Source organism: Taudactylus pleione, unplaced genomic scaffold (genome assembly GCF_031769625.1).
Source record: "Taudactylus pleione unplaced genomic scaffold, aTauple2 ptg000223l, whole genome shotgun sequence".
In the NCBI taxonomy this organism is placed as follows: Eukaryota; Metazoa; Chordata; class Amphibia; order Anura; family Myobatrachidae; genus Taudactylus; species Taudactylus pleione.
The window spans coordinates 4,145,274-4,166,496 of record NW_028284625.1 but is presented as its reverse complement, the minus strand read 5'-3'; the positions used below and the strand labels follow the sequence as shown (position 1 = coordinate 4,166,496).

General features: G+C 41.9%; 1 protein-coding gene across 4 annotated transcripts in view; it reads right to left on the bottom strand.

The window, feature by feature from the left end:
- CFH (complement factor H) overlaps positions 1 to 21,223 on the bottom strand; it is a 695,946-nt gene that overhangs the window by 581,833 nt on the left and 92,890 nt on the right. For 3 of the 4 annotated variants that reach the window (XM_088478854.1, XM_088478855.1, XM_088478857.1), the window contains exon 5: positions 17,367 to 17,555. The exons of the other annotated variant lie outside the window; for it this stretch is intronic. In XM_088478854.1, the coding sequence (XP_088334980.1) occupies positions 17,367 to 17,555 (189 nt within the window). The remainder of the gene's footprint in view (positions 1 to 17,366; positions 17,556 to 21,223) is intronic. 4 annotated transcript variants of the gene reach the window in all.

Here is a 21,223-nt window from a genome sequence, read left to right as displayed (position 1 = left end):
GTCCCTGCAAGGGATTTGTAGTAAATCCCTGTGATATTGCCTGAATTCGCAATGCGAATTCAGTCGGTAATATCACACTACAATCTGCTATACCAATGCGGATTGTAGTAAATACAGTCCCAAATGATGTGCCATGGGTTCGTCCGTGGCTCCTACTTATGCCAACATTTACATGTTTGATATTGAACAACAGTTATTTTTTGATGATATTAATATTTCTTCTAGGATCTTATTTTATAAACGATTCATAGATGATTATTTTTCATTTGGCTTTGTCCACAGAATGATTTAATTTTGTTGTTTGATAAGCACAATGCCGCAGAATGTCCTGTGAAATTTGCCTTTAACATGCAGACAGAGTCTATTGAATTCCTGGATGTTAGGATTAATTTACATGATACTACCATGGACACTACTGTCTTCCGCAAGCACATAGATCGTAATACTTTTCTACACGCCAGCAGCTGACACCCTAGGGGTCTGAAATTTGGCATTTCTTACTCACAGATGGTGAGATTAAGGAGGATTAATAGTATTAGAGATAAAGCTGAGCAACAGATTGATGTGATTGCACGGTTTGTAGCCAGAGGTTATGAATTGAAATTCTTACTACAGTTGAAACAGAAGGTGTTGCAATTGAACAGAAAGATCTATTATGCAGGAAAATTCATGCTGAATGTACGGATTCCTTCACATGGGTCACACAATTTAATACTCTCTCTCCTGTGATTAATGATATTAGTAAGAAATTGTGGCATCTGGTACAGACAGATGACGATCTGGGATTGAATAATTACCCATTACGTATATATAGGTAAGACCACTAGAAAATGTAAAGAAAGAATGGGTGTTCATAGATCTACCATCAGAACAGCACTAACTAATGGTGTTAGTGACCAACCGGTGGCCCACCACTTTTTGGAGGCTGTCCACAATCTCTCATGTCTTAAATTTAGGATAATTGAGCATGCCCCTCAACTGATAAAAGGGGGTGACAGAAATCTTATGCTTCTAAAACGTGAATCATTTTGGATTCATTATCTTGATGTCATTGCCCCTAAAGGTCTTAATGAGGTTTTACCCATAGCATGCCTTAGTTAAGTGAACATCCTATTGGTAGTTTTTTACATAGTTGCATTGATCTCTGCTGTATAGTTTATGTGATTATTATAATGCATTTTGACTGTCTATTCTATTGATGTGTATGATATTTGTATGTATATGTTTCTATGTGATACTCTCCGATATCCTGATATACTATGTGGTTATGTTAGGTCTCCATGGTGATGGTTTTCCTTTCTCTCACTGACAGTGACTGCACTGTGATGCAGTTGACATCATCATTGTGCGCCCACACCCGCTTAGTGCTGGAACGTGGTGTGCTGATTGTCACTTGCTGGGTGTGAAGTTAAAAGGTAAGATGTTTGTTTGTTCTGCTTATTACCTGACGAAAATCATATATATGATTGAAACGTTGTAAACTACCTGCAGTGTTGTACTTTTTGGACATTTACATAGCCCTTAGTGCCGCACCCGTGTTCTTGTATATATATATATATATATATATATATATACAATGGTCAAAGTGGGGCGGTATACGGAGGTATGGTATACCGCCACTTCCCGGCCCCACTTCATTTTAGCCGCAGAAGAGAATGTACCAGTGCTGGGATCCAGAATGGGATCCCAGCACTGGAACAGCGGCGGCAATGTGTAGAGATGTGTCCCGCAGGGGACACATCTCGATCAACGGTGGCGCTAGCATGTAGCAGCCGGGACGTGTAGCAGCCCGGCTGCACTGTAAAGTAACAGGTGCAGCACGCACCGGCCGGCTCGCTGGCGGCCAGCCAATAGCAGGGCTCACTGCCCGCCAGCCAATCGTGGGGCTCGCTGGCGGCCAGCCAATTGGCAGGGCTCGCTGGCGGCCAACCAATCGTGGGGCTTGCTGGCAGCCAGCCAATCGGCAGGGCTCGCTGGTGGCCAGCCAATCGGGGGGCTCACTGGTGGCCAGCCAATCGGGGGGCTCGCTGGTGGACAGCCATTGAGAAGCAGCCAAGTGATAGCTTCTCATTGGCTAAGAAGCGTTGCTGGATTAAACTGCAGCAACCAAGAAGACCCGATGCTGCCGGTGGCTCTTTCCAGCAACGCAGGTCAGTAGCAATTAGAGAGAGGAGGGTTGAAAGAGGGAATAGGGGGCAGACAGAAGGAAGCAGGTAGTTAGCATTGTAGAGGTTGAAAGAGAGAGGGAATCATTTAGTGAGAAGGGCAGAGTGTGAGAGAGGGGAGCAGGCAGGGAGAAGTGTGGGGGTGAGAAGTACAGTGGGTGGGGTGATATGGAAGGAGGGGCTGGAGGGGGGGTCAATCTCCATATCTCCATACCCCCATCTCTAAATTCCCACTTCGAGCACTGTATATACATATGTGTTACAAGTCGCGGTCACAACTTTTCTCCTTCTGGCACTGTTGTGCCGGTTCCGTTGGTTGCTAGGTGAACTGGATGCCCTCGGATGTCACGTGTTCTACACAGAACAAATTGATTGGGTTCCTCCTTTATTTCTGCACACTGACCCTTTGTTGCCTTGCCGACTATAGTGTTCCTTTTGGATCCCTCGGCTCTGCTGCAAGGTCAGCATTCCTGCATCCTCTTGTGTTTTGTATCCTGTGTCTCCAGCTGCATTGCTCTGTCTCTGGTTACCGGCTCGCAAGACATTATGTCGGTGTCCCAGCTGCTTCAGCAGTTCCCATACTGTTACGGACTACCAAGCCATTCCATTGGCTTCTCAGACGCTCCAGCAGTTTCTACTCCCTAGCTCCCTAGCCATACCATAGGCTCTACAGTCAAACCTGCAGTTCTTGTTCTGCAATCGTCATTCAAGTGACATTTTCGGCATCTAGACGCACCATTGGCTCTCAAAGCCGCACCTCCGGCATCCAAGCTGCACCATCGGCTTCCAAAGTTGCACCTTCACTATTCAAGCCGTACCATCGGCTCTCAAAGCTGCACCATCAGCACCAAGCCACACCATCAGCTCTTAAAGCCACACTTTCGGCATACAAGCCACACCATCGGCTACCAAAGCCCCACCTTCAGCACTTTGCTACACCATCGGCTCTCAAAGCCACACTTTTGGCACCAAGCCATAACACTGGCTCTCAAAGTTGCATAATCGGCTCCCAAAGCCTCACCATCTGTTACCAACCTCTACTACTGGCTCTAAAAGCAGCTCCATCGGCACTTATGCTGCATCATTGGCTCTCATAGCCACACCTTCACCTTCCAGATTCTACTATCAGCTCTAAGCCGCATCCTCATTATCCAAGCTGCACCATCGGCTCCCAAAGCCGAACCTTCAGTTCTCCAGTTTGTTTGCTGGCTCTAGCTGCACCTTCGGCTTCCTAGCCATACCACTGACTTTCCCTGAACCTGTTCCTCACTCTTCCTCTGGATCCCATTGGATTCCTGTGTAAACCACTACTACCCTGAGTATTAAGACCAGGCGGCCATCCAAGTACTGGCGAACGTTCCTAGTTCTAAGGGAACAATGGGTGGCTGTTAGTGGTGGGAGACCTTGCTAGACTGGGTTCTAGGGGGTTTTCACAGAGAATCTGTGGGATTCACAACTATATATAAATATATATATATATATATATATATATATATATAAATTATTATTATAATTTATTTATATGGAGCCACAAGTGTTCTGCAGCGCCTTACAAAGTAACATTAACAAATAAGTTGACCAGTGACTTACAGTACAATATAGGACAAGGACATGGATAATATACACTGCTACATTAGTGACAATAACACCCATATAAGCAACAGAGCAAAACAACCAAGTGTTAGGTGCCCTAGTGGGGAGTGAGAAGCAGATGAAAGTAGAGAAGGAGAAGCACAAGAGGGTAGAGGGCCCTGCTCGTATTATATATATATATATATATATATATATATATATTAAAAAAAACCTAATTTCTGCCATCAACTTAAAGAAACCAAACTGTGTATTGTGTTGACTGTTATCTGGTATGAAATTATGTAATTCTGTATTGGAAACTACTGGTAGTGGTATAACACTGTCGCTATTTAGTTTAAGGTAGACTCATAAAGGAAGTGATTTCCATAAACAGGAATATTTAGATTTGCATATATTAATGCTATTGCCATTGCAACTAGGATAATTGGCACTGAGTAGGAGAGGAATAACATTTTGAGTGGTAACCCATTTAGAATGAAAATAAAAAGTAGTTACTGTGGGTGTGAGTGACTTACATGGGTCATAGGGGCCTATGTATCAAAGCTTGATGAGAGATAAAATTGTGAGATATAAATAACCAACCAATCAGCTTATAACTTAAATTTTCTTGGCTGTGTTTGAAAAATGACAGGAGCTGATTGGTTAATACTTTTTCTCTCACAATTTTATTTCTCATCAAGCTTTGATACATAGGACCCTTAGTCTGTAAAATTGTGCCAAATGTATATTATTTAAAATTGTTACTAATACAACAACTTTTCTGGTATGATTTATGCCTTAAACGATTGCAAATTCTCTACATAACCTTTTTTTTCATAAGAGTTACATTTTGAAGAGTCCCAGTAAAAAAAGTTTTAACTCTTTTGTGTCTGATACACTTGAACTTCTGTGTTGAACTGTGGGCCTGATTCAGACACACTCGCGAGCGCTATTCGCTCACAAGCGGGTCGATGGTGGCCCAGTGCGCATGCGTACGACGGAGCCGGCTCCGTCTTGCGCATGCAAGAGACCCGCATAGTGACGTGGAAGCCGTCGCTCCGGGTCTCGCTACAAAGGGGGCATGCTGTTGATGGTGAGTGACAGTACGCCCCCTTTGGTGGGCATGCCGGGGGCGTGGCTGCCCAGACAGAGGCGTTCCCATGGGAACACCTACCGTCTAGGGCCGGCCCCACTGACATCAATGAGAGTGCTCTCGGCTCTGATAGAGCCGAAAACACTCCAGGGCTTGCGGCAATGAGACCATACCACAAGGGTCTAGTCGCAAGCCCGATGGTCATGATGGTCTTGACCATCGCGACCATATTTTTGGCTGCTCGCTATAGCTGTGGGTGGTCACGCACAGCTATGCGAGCGGCCAGGAGGCCGCTCAAAAATAACAGAGGGACGGCCCTGAATCATAGCGAGTGCTCTTTCAGAGTGTCCGGTTCTGAATCAGTGCCTGTGTGTTGTCTATAATTGTAGGGGTAGTAGATCTTAACCGTTATCATACACTTTCTACTAGAATTAGGCGGTTTCCCAAGCCAGCCCCTGGTACTTTGCAGTCTAATAACTACATTGGGGTCTATTTGCTAAGCAGTGTTAGGAGACAGTGAAAAGTGATAAGGTACCAGCCAATCAGCTCATAATTGCCATCTCACAGGCTGTGTTTGAAAAATGACAGTTGGGAGCTGATTGGCTGGCACCCTATCACTTTTCACTCTGTCTCCTAAAACTGCTTAGTAAATGTTAGTAAATAGACCCCATTGGGTGGAGGCACTGTGAAAAGTGATACATTAATTATTCAATCAGTAACTGGAAAATATAGATAAGTGCCGGGTACAAATTAGCTACAAATTACTTGCTAAGGGCCCAAGTTGCTGTGTTGGCAACGGTGTTGATAACTTGCGCCCTTTGCAGGTAATTGACCAGTCAGAAATTATTATTATTTTTTTAAATTTAATAAAGTTTAAAATATACTTTTAAAAATGAATTCAAATATTTTATTTAAAAAAATATGCCTATGGGTTGTCTCGCTCCCTCCCATGTCCATAGGTCCCCATTGCAAAATTTACTACCCCCATTGTCAGTAGACCACCCACTGTGGCAATAGATTCCATTAAGCTTACCTCCACTACCTTAGTGGTAAAAGAGACCATGTTTAACACCCGTGCCCCATATGTACATACATTCATTCCTGTTTTTGTGCAACCTGTGACCAGTGTAGTTTTTTCCAATATTTTAACCACCCATTTTACCTCCCCTCCCCAAATGACTTTATTGGAGCATTACCACCCCCCCCCCCACCCCCATATCATGTAGCTCTCACTGGGGGTGTTGACCCCACCCCTATGGGGCATTACACTTTTCACTAAGATCCCATTCCTTACACTTCTATCAGGGGTGTTTCTATAATGGGTGTAGGGTGTGCGGTGCACACCGCACACCCTGCACCCATGTAGTCTTTACCCTTGCCCATTTTAAGACTGCTGCTCTACAGTGCCGGGTCAGTACTCATAATGAGAACATCACATACTATTAAATACTGCAGGTGCAACATATTTACTGTTCAACCTGTGACTTTTAGGCAGGATAACCTCCCTAAGCACTGCTGATTCGGTGGTGTTCCGTACTTTACATCTGCAAATTGACAGTGTCTTCTTCCACAAGCAGCGGTTCTGTTGACACTATACAGTACAGTAGGTGAGTGGCCCACCTGTCAGTGCTTTATGCTGCAGTGATTTCATGTATGCTCAATGACCATTAGAAAAAGCGACATCTGGTGGGCGTAAACCAGTATTATGGTGCCTACACACGGAGCGATCAGCCAGCGATACAATATCGCTGGCTGATCGTCCTGCACCCTCCCTGGTGTGCTGTATGATTGATATTGATTATCCAGCACACCACCAACTCACCAACGACTATAGCAACCTGCGATCAATGATTGCGGGTCCCTATAGTAACCTGCTCTATATCATGGAGGTTGGCCTGCATGCATGGCCGATGGAAAAAATCGCTATCATCCATACGTGCCTGTGCAACACTGGTCATTGGTGGGTTAGTAGGGGCCAAAAAATGAACGATTTGAATGATAATGATATGAACTATATAATTATCATTGAAATTGTTCATTTAAATCGCTACGTGTGTACATATCGTTACACTCTTCAGTGTCTCAGTACACTGTGCTGTAACTGAATATGTTAATCTGGGACTGAATATGTTGCAATGTGCCTTGATGCATGCTTATGAGTATGGATGCTACATGAGCAAGGACACATCTGTAACACAAAAAAATTATATATTCAATATTCCAATATCTGTCAATGTAGCAGGTGTATATTGTAGGACAATTATTCTGATTGCTGCTGCCAGTATAAATTAATAAATACCTGCAATTTTGAACACTACTGTACTTCTTATTGAGAAAACCCAAGCTAAAGTAGAGCAAGGTCCACTAGCAAGTTAACTGCCATCTAAGCTGTCTGTATTAGACTTCTAATAACTATTTATCCAGTCATCTATTGCTCTACCTAGGAAGAGGCTGTCGGTAACTATTCATACATTCACTGCATAGACTTTTCTACTGGGCTTGAAATCTGCACACCTTTTGGTCCCAGTTATAACCCATTTTTCACCTGAGCAGGTAAATTGTGAAGTGTCTTAGAAGCCTTATACCCTGCACAGAATCACTACTACTTGTACTCTGCATATCGTTTGTTAATTAGTGGGGAACAGGATCTTCCGGATTATCAGATGTTGCCGTACAGCATTTACACTCAGACCAAATGCATGGGATTACAACATAAATAATATAGGAGTCACAGTTACTCTATTAAACCTGGAACAAGTGGCCTGCAATTATAACGTGATTGCAGCTAACATTGCCAGTACTGTGAGTGAGATGTATCAAGCCATGTAACTTCTAACTGTCATTTTTCAAACACAGATTGTAAAACGGTAATTACAAACTGATTGGTCGGTACTTTATCCCTCTCTCCACTTTGATACATACTTGCCTACATCCTGGCTGCTTCCTCCGGGAGGAAGCAGCCAGGTCGGTGTAGCAGGGGGGCGGGGCCTGTATAGAGGGGCGTGGCCGGAAATGTTACCATCGTTTAGGGGCTGGACTGGGGGAGGAGCCACGCAATCTCGTCATTTAGGCTCCGCCCCCTCTACACAATGCCGATATTTCCGGCATTGCTATGCGGGGGGCGGGGTTATGATGACGCGATTCAGCGCGAATCGCATCATCAGCCCCTCCGCAGTGGGGGTTTAGCACTACATTGCGGGGGGGACTGGATAAGTCGGGAGGCCTGCCTACTTTACCGGGGGGCCTGGAGCGGCACCCGATTTTCGGGAGGCTCCCGGCCAAATCGGGAGAGTAGGCATGTATGCTTTGATACATCTCCGTCTGAGCCCCTTATTGGACCAATTAGATAACTATCTAAACCACAACGTCTTTTTAGCCAAGAGACCCCCTCAGTGCTTTCATCCTGGACAGCGTCACTATATGTATTATACATATATACAGACAATACTAAGATCAGGTTTTACTATTAACTTCATTACTAGTTATAAATATTTTTAGTTTATATTACCTTTTTTGATTCTGTTGCTTATCTAACTAGTATTGATAGGAATGCTGGGCCTGATTCAGACCTGCTCGTGAGCGCATAGCGCTTGCAAGTGGGTCGATGGTCAGGCAGTGCGCTCGCACGGCGTGCGCGAGCCCGGGAGCGAGTGAGAACTTCACAGCAATACGGGGCAGCTGTCGATGTTGATCGACAGCTCGCCCCGTTTTGTAGGTGGGTCAAGGGGGTGGCTGCACAAACGGAGGCGTTCCCGAAGGAACGCCTGCCATTTGTGGGTGGCCCTACTGACATCACACGTGATGTCAGTAGTAAACTTCCTGCTCTATTAGAGCTGGAAGTTCACTGGGACTTGCGGTGGACGAGACCCTACCACAAGGGTCTCGTTGCAAGCCCAATGGTCGCGATAATCTCGACCATCGCCAGGCCACCCTCACAAGCTGTGGGTGGTCACCCACAGCTATGCGAGTGGCCTGGAGGCAGAATTTTTTTTTTTTAAATCCGCCCTGATTCAGAGCGAGCGCGGCGTCCCTTCAATCGGGATGCCGGGCGCCGGTCTCCCAGCGTCAGTAAAATGACAGGCGTCTAGATGTAGATTAAGCCAGGATTAACCAGTCTGGAAACCAGCTGTCAGGATTAGGCCCGCCGGCTTCCCGACTGCATACCTGTCTGTGTGTCTGTGCGTGTTATGCTTAGCCGCACAAGATCTAGCAAGTCGGCAACGCAAGCTAGTGCTGCCCGACTCCAGTCATGATCAATCTGTGCTCTGGGCCCAAGTTCTGGAGAATAAATTTTTCTTTAAATCTATTGTCTTTTTTTCTAATAATTGTCTGTGTGTCTGTGCATGTTAGGCTTAGCTGCACAAGATCTAGCAAGCTGGCAACACAAGCTAGTGCTGCCCGACTCCAGTCGTGATCAATCTGTGCTCTGGGCCCAAGTTCTGGAGCTGAAAAAAAATAATAATATATTGTCTTTTCTTTGTCAAATTTTTTTTGTGTGCATGTCAGCTACACCTGGCTGTCACTGTCATTGGCACAGGTGCGCAGGGGTGCTGTGCTCCTGTTTGTCAAGGGGCTGCTGCCCAAAATAATAAACAAACAATTTTTATTGTGTGCGTTTCAGCCACACCTGGCTATCACTGTCATCGGCGTAGGTGCGCAGGGGTGCTGTGCTGCTGTCTGTCAAGGGTCTGCATGAATACTGCAATGTAAACTTTTGTCTTTAAGTTATTGGGTTACAAAAAGTTGTTTTTTTAATCTTAAACATAGCAGAAATGTTATCCTAAAAGCTTATAAAGTTATATGCTCTAAAAAACTAAAGCCTATATTTATTTACAAACCTATATAGAGTAGACATCCTAAATTCTAAATTATGTGTCTAAAGGTAGGTATTACCATGTATTTAGGCGCTCCTCAACATAAATGCTGTGACGGAGTCAACCGTATATATGACATAGGTCAGTGTAGACATAAAATAAAATTTATTAATGAATACAAGGTGATGCATGGAATATAAATGCATACAGTCAAGATGTGCTGTAGATTCAAAAGGCATGAGAATTCACAGAATCAGTTGATAAATACTGGGTGAGGCAGAAAAATGATATCTGCCATGGACATTAGACATATGCAATAGGTGAATTATATATATTGTGGATGAATCAAGGCATGAAACATAAGACAAATGACAGGTCTGGTGAGTTCTGATTGCAGCAGGAAATGTGACTCCTGTTTTTAAAATAAGCACTACCGTGCAATGTACAAATAAATGGTAATAATTGTACACTTGGTAGTAGGCAAAAAAGTACAGGATATCATACCCGGTGGGTGATGGGGAGCCAGCGGGTGTTGAATTGCAGGGTGCCCGGGTTGCCCTGCAAGGCTCCTTACGCTTTACCCAAACGGAAATCAGATCCTGTGGAAAAAGTCCAGAGTCCTTGGAAGTGATTACAGGTGTAGCTTGCCTAAATTCTAAAACTGTTCTATTCAAAACCATAAACAAATGTCAGGAGAGGCCTCAGAGAACATGAAAAAAGATGCTCTAGGTGCTGAACTTCAAGGGATTTCTCCATCATGTTCTGCAGTGTGGAAAGGTTTCATTCACATGTTTTCTAAAAAGCAGTTCAAAGTTACAGCCTTCAAAGTGTCTGGCTATAACACCCCCCTTTGCCAGGAATTACCAAAGATTATTACAAGCAAAGGATTCATCTGTCCGGAATCTGTCTGGGAATTCATGGATGGTATTTGGCCTGAATGCACTAAGACATCCAGTGATTCTATCACTGTGTTCTGTAGCCAACTTTATTCCTACCTGAATCACAAACTGAAATACAGAATAGTAAGCACATACAAAAAGGGGGCCTTTGTTATTCTGCTGCCTGCATGCCAACCAATACCTCCCAGACTACACCCACTGGTCGGGACCAGGTCTTGATAATTACCATTCCCATCAGTTGCTAGGCTTTCATCTTCCAAACCATCCATCCTGGACTTCCTGTCCAAAAAGGGTGAGCAGTTTACAGAAACAGTAGCTAGATGTCCCCGGTGAAATTATTATTTCATCTATAATAGATGAAGTGGAGAGATAAGAGCTTCAGATGTTGGAACAGGGGATGTTGGAACAGGGGCTCCCACCTATTTGTCTTCCCTCCAGAGAACAGAGCTCTGTTCCTCAGGAAGTGTCTATGCCTGAGCTGATAGGTAGGTAGTCTCTGTCTGTTGGTAAACACCCTTCAGGAGATGGCAACCCAAAATAACAACAACTATAATAATGTGTCCACTGATAACCAGCCTGATCCCTTAACAGCAACATACCCCATATGGCCAACTCATAACATGACACCCAGTTTGCAGCCTCCTCTTCCTTATGACACTAATCCAGTCGCCATGGTTAATCAATCAGCCATGTGTGGTCCACCCAATTTTTGGCCTTCTACATTCTAACATTCACATATCTAAGAGAAGTGGACAGTGGGAACAATGGCAATTTGAAGGCCACTAACTAAGTCTGTTTTTTTTAATGTCCCCATACAGGTTGGAAAATTCCGTTACAGAACAGAAGGTTTACAAAGGATTATTTAAGTCAATTGTTTATTTGTTTTTGGAAAGCATGCTTCCTGGTTCACTTCTGGGATGAAAAAAATCAACTCCCAGCAAGCAGGCATGGCGCTCAAGAAAGAATTCCCAAGAAAGACACAACGTAAGACTGAAACCTTAAGTCTGAAATGTTGCATTTGCTGCTCTGTTCTGCTTGTTCACATAATCTCATATGGTTAAGTGGACAGTGGGAACAATGGCAGTTTGAAGGCCACTAACTAACTATGTTTTTTTATGTCCCTGTACAGATTGGGAAATGCCTTTATAGAAGATTTGCAAAGCATTATTTAAGTCAATTGTTTATTCATTTTTGGAAAGCATGCTTCCTGGTCCCCTTCTAGGATGAAAAAAATGAACTCCCAGCAGCAGCAGCCATGCTCAAGGATTCTTCTGTGGCAAGGACTGATGTAAATATACTGTATCACATTTTTTTGCAAATGCCTCCTCCCCTCCCCTTCTCCCTCATAAATTTTCTTTGGAATCAAAAAACAAAATTAAATTTACTACCAATCAACCCTTCCTGTCCCTGCCCTACTTTCAACTACATACATACATACTCCAACTCCCTCAGGCCTCTCTTGAATAATAATAGTGTTTCCTGATGTGCCATGTTTGAAGTTGAACTGCCATGTGTTTGTGCCGCCCACTGCTGCAGCTTAGTTTAGTCAGCCAGCTATCTTGGTGCAAATTTTGGGCCTAAACTAGAGAACAAATCAATATTGTGAGCTGTGAGGTGGTCAAAATTGACTGGAAATGAGTGGAAATAAATGTTATTGAGGTTATTAATACTGTATGAACAAAAAAATGCCAATTTTATGTGATTTTAGCAGTTTTTTCAATTTTTTAAGAAAAAATCCAGATCCAAAACCAAAACACGAAAACAAAAACGGAGCTGAGGTTTTGGCAAAACCAATCCAGATCCAAAACCAGGGGAGATCCAGATCCAAAACCAAGACATCAGGGTCAGCGCACATCTCTAGTTCTAATGAATAAGCGGCAAACATTTAACAAGACTAATACCCCTTTCAGACATACTGAGATTCCCGGGTTTTTGGCCTGCCTCAGCCAAAATTCCTGGGTCTCTCAAATGTCTGAAAGGCACCAACCCAGGAACACATTCCCAGGTTGCCACCCCTGCAATTGACCTGGGTTATTTCCCAGTACTAAAGTCCTGTGAAGACAACCCTACTCATGTCTGAATGATGCAACCTGGAATTTTACTCCCAGGCTGCACCTAGCAGCTTCTGTTTGGCCAGCTAGGGCTGCCTGCTGCATGCTGATGCCATCATCAGCGGCAGCCAGAGAGGGAGAGAGACATTGTACATGCAATGAAACGCGTGGTGTGTGCGCTCTGCTCACGGTTGCTGCCTATAGTGTGTGTGTGTTTGGTGCCCAGGTAGCTGCTGCCTACAGTTTGTGTTGGATTTAAACCTGGGGTGGGAACGTGTATGCCATGGACCTGGTGGACTGTCCCTGTGCTGCAAACAGTCCTTACCTGTAGTGTCTCAGGAATCACTGTACTGCTTCCATTATCCTTGGAAAAACTGTGTAAAACAATAAAAAACCCTGCTTATGTCTGAAAGGGGTCGACCCGGTAATTTCCCGGTCTAAGGTGTGAAAGTGTAAAAGTGGGTCTAGTCCAAAAACATGGGATTTAGCAGAGGAGAAAAACCCGGGTCTGAGCAAGGTAATTCCCGAGTCGTATGTCTGAAAGTGGTATTAGACGCATTGTACCATTTAGTGGGATATTTTTATCTGTTTCAATAAGCAACTTTGCTAGAAGTATTTTGAGCTGTTTGCCTTTTTAATGTATTACTTTATTTCATTGCTATTCATAACTGCAATCAATATATTTCATATTAAATTTATTTGTTTTGAATTGTTTAATATTTTATCAGCTATTGGGATATTGAATTTATATATTTTTTAGTGTTATTAGCGCAGACACCTATAAAAAAATTTTCCCAGTATGCAACTGTCCAGTTTTGATGTGCCGATGCCAACTGTATACTCTGATTCCTGCTTCAGAAGTTTAAACCAACATGGTCTTCTGCTGCTGTAACCCATTCACTTCAAGGTTTTGCATTCTGTATGTTCAGTTGCCAGGGCCATATTATGGGTTGTGGTGGCCTCAGAGCAATTAACTTGTGGGGGCATCTACCAATAAAATGTTAAAAATGATATACTGTTGATAACATTAAAAAGTATGATGTGTAAATACTCCCATCACAGCTAATGTACTGAACACACTGCAGTGCCACTAGTTCACTTTATGCCTCACAGTACCCCCCAACACTAATGTTTAAGTTATGTAGTGGCAGAGCCTTAACTAGGGTGGTGGGACATGTGCCACGGTACAGGGCACTGCAGGGCAGGAAGTGCTGCTTGGGCTTGTACATTTTCTGTTTATAATCATTCTCACTTGTAGTTTCCTATTCTTTTATCCCCTTCATCTCCTGCCCGCCCCTATCTGCTCCCTGGCTGACTCCCCCTCTAACTGTCCACCTCCCCAAGAACCTTCAGTTGCATCCTATTTTATTTAGCACACACATTTCAAATTACTGTCATATCTGGAACTCAAACCTGTCACCTCTCACATGACAGTCAGATACCTTACATATGGAGCTATCTGCCCCACAAATTATGGTCACGCCCACCAATTCCCAACCCAGTAGTTACCAGCACACCTTGAGTCCCCTTGCCAGTGAATTCAGCTATCGGCGCAAGATACATACACAGATCTTACTGCTGCTGATATTTGCTGCATATACATTACAAGTAGCACCCTTTCTATGCCTTCAGTCAGTGATCTACACTGCTGGCTCCAAGTTTGTGCACAGCTGTTCTGATGGACAAATCCTGTTGCAGGTGCAGCTTCACCAGTGCTCTCTACATCTAGAGCTGGTAAGTTATACTGCAGAATTATTGTGTATCATCACTGCAATTATTGGATTCACACTTTATTTGGCAGTAACACTTGGAAATCAGTGGTACAATGGAATCGGTGCCCCTTCACCATCATATGGGACAAATCAGTTTTGTCATGGCCCTTCCCCATGAGACCATGTCCCTTTGTTGGGTTCACATGTTATGTCCCTATTTGAGAAATAGTGGGGCCACCAATGCTCTTTCAGCCCAGGGCACCAAAAAGTCTAGTTACTGTATGGCTCTGTGTGAAGGGGCCCCTTATGTGTGGGGTCCCCAAGCATCTGCCCTGGCTGCCTTGTTGTTAATCCAGCACCTTAATGTTACCTTGTATTAGTCTGACCATTCTATTTAGACCTCTCACAATGCATTTTTGCACACACAACTGCCACTCACTAGATGTTTTATTGATTACTTTGTGGAAACTCTAGAATCTGTAGTCAGTGCATATACCTGTTGATCGACAGTTTCTGAGAAACAGTACGTAAGCCACCTTGTGTGGTATCAACATTCATTCCACAACCAAGTGAGTTCTTCTGCATTCTGTTGTTCTGACCTGAACAACAACTAAAACTCTTGACTGCCTTGCATGATTTCATGTATTCAGATGCTGCCACATTACTGGCCGATTAGATGCTTGCATTAATAAACATGGTTACAGCCTACATGCCTATACTCCAGATTTGGCCGGGAGCCTCCTGAAATTCGCTTGCCACTCCCGATCCCCCAGAAAAGTAGGCAAGCCTCCCGGCCCCTCCAGTTCCAGCCGCAATTCAGCGATAAACACCCACAGCGGTGGTGCTGATGAAGCAATTTGCGATGAATCACGTCATCATGATCCCGTTCCCTTCTTCACAATGTTGGAAATCTCTGCATTGTGTAGTGGTAAATACAGGTGTATTTGATAAAGTGGCCACTGAGTGAGTGTGTGTGTGTGTGTATTTAAATATTTGTAAGGCAAGAAAAAAAAAGGATACTCCACAATTCTGAAGTATCCACATACATCTTACCTCCATGCGCTACAAGTCACGTTAAACATAATGCGAGCGTATCATGCGACTCAGTAGTGCTGAGCGTCTTTTTGTGTGATGTATTTTTTGCAAAGTAATGTGAATAGGATGCAGAAACAGCTTCTGCTGATTAAAATAATATGCAGCATGCCTGTATTCTGTGTGCAACTGAGGCTGTATCTGCATGAAAATACTACATTACAGTGTCAGCAGCTGTACACTGTAATGTAGTATTTTACATACAGGTACATCCAGAAACATTCTGGAACTACTTGGCTGCACCAATAGAATGCCGGCTGCCACAGATGCATAGGCTGCATTACCTGCAATGGGATGATAGCAGGAAGATAATTTGCACAACCGCACACTGGCAAAAAGATACATAGTAAACATTGGCTCACTTATACGTCATCTTTTGTGATTTATATTTTATGGTTCCATGTGGACTTTATTAAGTCGGGAAGATGTCACGATGTTTCAGAGAATGAATGGCGAATCATCTCTCTCCATTAAGGCTAGAGATTTCAAATGCACCGAGCAATAAACTGGTAGCTCTCCATTTTCATGTTGAATGGACATTAAATAGCAATGTTGAAATGCATGTTGATACACCATGTGCCCAAACTGGAGAGGTGTGGTGTGTATATGTATATATATATATATATATATATATATATATATCTAAGCTTACTCAGAACGGCTGCCAGGACTCTGCCTCGACATGCCTACAAAACAGGGTGACGCACCCATGTTTTGTAAAACAGTCATCATCATCACCACACCCTGTCCACAAATAACTGTAGCATACATCTCTGAATCAGGCCCTTTATTCCCAAGCAGCAATTGCCTACTTTATATGCAGATGACTACAACTTTATTGGTGTGTAGCGGATGTGAGCAGGGAGGTTAGTCCACATGTTGATTCCATTTTTGAAAATAACAGGTTACAGGTGATAGAAGATAAACAGCAGTAAATATGATAAGGTAATCTCTCTTGGGCTAAGTACTGTACAGCAGTACAGCACTGTGAGGCTTCAAAACACACAGTGAAAAGCTTGAGCGCATGCAGACTCTTTTATAAAACCAAGTAAACAAGTCTTGCACCTGCAGTCTAATTGGGTTGACCTTTAAGTCTGGTGACTCAAACATGTGACAAGTCATGCACAGTTAATAACAGCCATGTGATGTTGTTGAGTAAGATGAGTCATAAACAATCAATCTCAATTAAGAGGCAACTTCTATCATTTAACCTTTTAACTAACTGTCAACATATTTTCCTGCACATTTACATAGTAGGAAACAGTAAGGTTGCTAAGGTCTGCTTTCTGTCACATATGTTCTCATTTTCTCAGGACAGTCCTGATTTGCACAGATGTATCAATTTGTGGGAAGCCCCTGATACATGTCAAAAATACAAATAACCAAATTTATCAAGTGGCAGTTTGTCAATCTGCCGCCAAAGCACTGGAAAAGATTAGCTCAAAAAGCATGTTGTTTAGCCTGTCTGGCCATTCAAGATGAACACACAATATATTCATTATATCGGTAATCAATATGTATTTATTAAAGTGAATACAAATGTATTATCTTATGGGGACAATATTCTTGAATGAAAAATAATGTATGAATTGGCCAGCATTTATAGTGAAATCAAATCTCAAAAATTCCCCTGTCATAAATAAATTTTTATTGTCAATATTACCAATCAATTAATACTGGCAACTTAATATAATTAATAAATGTATTGGTTTATTTACTTAATTATTCAATAATATGGTCTCCTAATAAATTAATTAAATAATATTGTCCCCATAAGTTAATTATTAAGGTTTTTTTTATTCACATTATTCAATATAAAATGATTGCCCACAGAATAACTGTATTGTGAACCCTTGCTTTCTGATAGAAAACCCATCCAAATTACCTTTTATACAGAAAGTTTATTATCCCATTGCATTTGAACTTTTTTAGTTATTTAAATTTGTTTTTACTGAAAGTAGCACTTACCTATACATATTGGTGGCTTTATATTCCACTCTCCTTCTGATGTGCAAAAAATCTCAGGAGGGCCGTCTAGCTTAAGTTTTGAGTCCTTGCATTCAAATTGAATTACTTGACCAACAGAATACTCCTCATCGTATGAAGTGGATACCAACTTTACATTGTCTGTTACTTCAAGTGGGGGGCAACGCTTTACTAACAAAACAAAAAAATAAAATTTTTATGTATAATAGTCTTGCTCATTTTTAAACAAAAATATAATGACAGAGTATATAGTTGCATGAAAAAGGTTTTAGCCCTTCCTGATTTCTTCTATTTTTACTAATTTAACACACTTAATTGTTTTAGATTTTTAAACAAACTTAAATATACAGTTAGAAAAGATAACCGGAGTAAACAAAATATAAAAATTTTTAATGATAATTTCATATATTGAAGGAAAAAACTTGGATTATCCAACAACGAATTAGTAATTTCCCCCATAGTTACTCATTCAACCTATGAACCATATTGAATTGAATTGTGTTCAATTAGACTAGACACAATCAGGCTTGATTACTGCAGCTCTGTTGAGTTTAATTTACAGCAGTGTGAAGTTGGCTACAAGGTTTCAACAAACAGCATAGTATGCTGCTATCAAAATAATTTAAAGAAGAGTTGAGAAAGAAAGTTATTGACATATATCAGTCTGCTAAGGGTCACAAAGCCATTTCTAATGCTCTGGGACTCCAGCAAACCACAGTTAGAGCTATTATCTCTAAATAGAGAAAACTTTAAACAGTGGTGAAACTTCCCAGGAGTGGCCAGCCTACCAAATTCCTCCAAGTGCACATCAATAAATCCTCTAGGGAGTCTCAAAAGAACCCAGACAAATATCTAAGGTGTCGTTCACCTCGGTTAATGTTAGCATTCAAGATTGCACATTAGGAAAGAGATTGGAAAGAAGTAGTATTCATGGGAGAGGTGCAAGGCAAAAACCACTGCTTACCAAGAGGAACATAATGGCATTGTGGCCAGAGACCCAGCCCACAAGGCTAAGATGGAGGGTTGTGGCACTGATAGGGTTAATTCTTTGTGCTGCAGCACCATTTTCATATAAACTATCATATAACATGTACTGTAAATGTTTATTTAATAACATATTTAGCATGTTATATTTAATGTGCTGTGTGCAGTTCTTGAACTGTAGGAACACATATTAAAATGTATGGACTGTGCACTTACAGGAAGGTTTCAAAACTATTTTGTCTTACAAAGCATTGACATTCTCACATAGTAAGTGGTATGGTAATTATCCTGACCTAGTGTAAAATAGCCAAACCTTTGTTTACAGCCAATGCAATCCAGATAGTATTGTGGAACTTCCTAAAAGCTAAATGTGTTAAGATTATGATTAAGCCAAACTTGGTTGAGTCATAGAAATATTAAAGGATGAATACAATTGAAATAAGAGGTATATTTACATTTTGAGATAGTTATGTGCTAAATCAGTTTGTGCTTTAGGAAAGCCAACAGGTTTTGGGTGGTAGTTATATGAAAGGGAGGAGACTATTTGGTTATCTCCTTTGAAATGTAAGATATATTTATTTATATTGTGTGAGATAGTTTGATTGGTTAAGGGACACAGGATGTCTTTACCCCCTGTAGTATTGTGTGCTAGAATGGTATATAAAGCGGCATGTGAGCCCTGTATGTGTGTATCCTTATGAACATCAAATATTGTTCTTTTGTATGCTGTTATACCCCCTAGCACCATCTTGCTTTTAAGATGACTGCATCTGTATCCTGTGACCAACAGGATAGTGCAAATTGCTGTTCTGTTCTTTGGCTGTTCTGGATTGAGTCCAGTGTCTCCAAACTAAAGGTGCCCACACACATAGCGACATTTTACACGATTTGGCCGATTTCGACGAATCGTGACGACGAATCGGGTAAAAAAAGTACAAATCGTGAGTTTATACTCACAAGCACGATGCCGATGCGCGTCCCCGCTCGTCGCACATTGCATCTTCTGATCTGCCATGCTGTAGGGCAGATTAGCCAATCTGAGATACAATGCATTGGCTGCAAGATAGATCTTTAGTCAGATTGGACATTTTTAACTCCAAATCGTGATCACGACGGCAAGGGAGCTCCCGTGAAAGTTCATGAGGAAATTGGCCATAAAATCGTATCAGGAGGAGTTCTACCTAATTACCAGAGGAATTCATCATTCCTCCTCCCCATAACTATCTATTTAGAAAAGCTGTCATTTTTGCGATGACAGCTTTTCGGGAAACAGATAGTTATCACTATCTACACTAAATTACCGCAGCTGGAATCTGTTCTGCGAATAAATTAAAAAGCCAGCAAATGCACACCACTGCCTACAGCGGTGGTAAGTTTGTGTGTGTCCCCAACCCCCACCCCCCCCTCCCATCCCCGCACTTACCTGCCCGCTGCAGCGCCTCCGGCTCTGGTGGCTGTGCTGTCATGTGTTCTCCAAGCAGCTGGGAGAACATGTGTCGGCACAGCCCCAGGAGCCAGAGGATGTACCAGAGTGCTGGAGGAAGACGCCGGGGAACCTCACCAGCTGGAAGCAGGTAAGTGTCACCTGCTGTTTGCCACCTCACAGTGGTGAATAGTAACTCCGTCAAATTCCGAAAATACATAATTTTCGGAATTTGATGAATATCATAATTTCCATATCCCCATACTAATGTATGGGGAGTGTGGAAATTAACGCAGGGGGACTTAGCAAGGAGATATCAGTGATATCTCCTGTGCTAAGTGTGTTCATGAATACTAAAATAAGTTAATTAAGGAAAATGTCCTTAAAAATGTTATTTTAGTGTTGATGAATAGGCCCCTAAGAACTTTCAGAAGAATTAGTGGAGTTTGCACTTGTGGAAAACTCTTTGATATTATCATTATAATCATGAGATTGGGAGACTACCAAGAGGGGTGTATATTAGAAATTTTGATTAGCATATGTTTTTAAACAAATCTGGCAAATAAGGCTGATTAATTGTATGACACTGAACTTGCGTATCTGATTTTGCTTGCTCTGTATGGATGAGCATAATACATCTTAAGTAGAGTCCATTATTCTTCCATAACACATTACAGAGATAAACTTTATGTTCAATACAGCAGCAACTTTTACAGGATCCCCTTAAATGTATAACCAGGTCTGTTGTGTTTTATAAAAGCCACATTTTAAAAACATTTGCTTGCAAATACCTGCCATGAACCGTCTTGTCTATGGCACAACAATTAAGCAGGAAGGCTGGTCTGCATGTGTTAAAGAATGTGTACATTTAATATCACCATTTGTAGACTATTAATCGATCATTTTATATATATATATATATATATAAATATAAATATAGTGTAGGGAATGTAGAGGCGCACTGATTGTGATATAACACTCCCAAAAAAATATATATATAATGTGCTAAAGAAAGATATTATTTCTTATATATGCCACACCTCAAACAATAATTGAGTGGCAGCTCCAATGTAATAATAGGGATTTGGTGCCCAAAATAAATTTATAAAGAAATAGAAAAAGAAGCGCCTACTAGTGACATAAAATATAGAATTATATATATATTGTCACTAGTAGGCACTTCTTTTTCTATTTCTTTATATATATATATATATATATATATATACACATTACCGGCACTCCACGTATTAGAGCATAGAGTGTTACTGGCTGCGGTGCTCACCCTGGGGCATTACACCCTCCACATATCCCAATCGCATAGAACGGCACTCACAGACTTTCAATTCGTGAAAAAAATCTAATGCTTTATTGCAATAAAGCATTAGATTTTTTCCACGAATTGAAAGTCTGTGAGTGTCATTCTATGCGATTG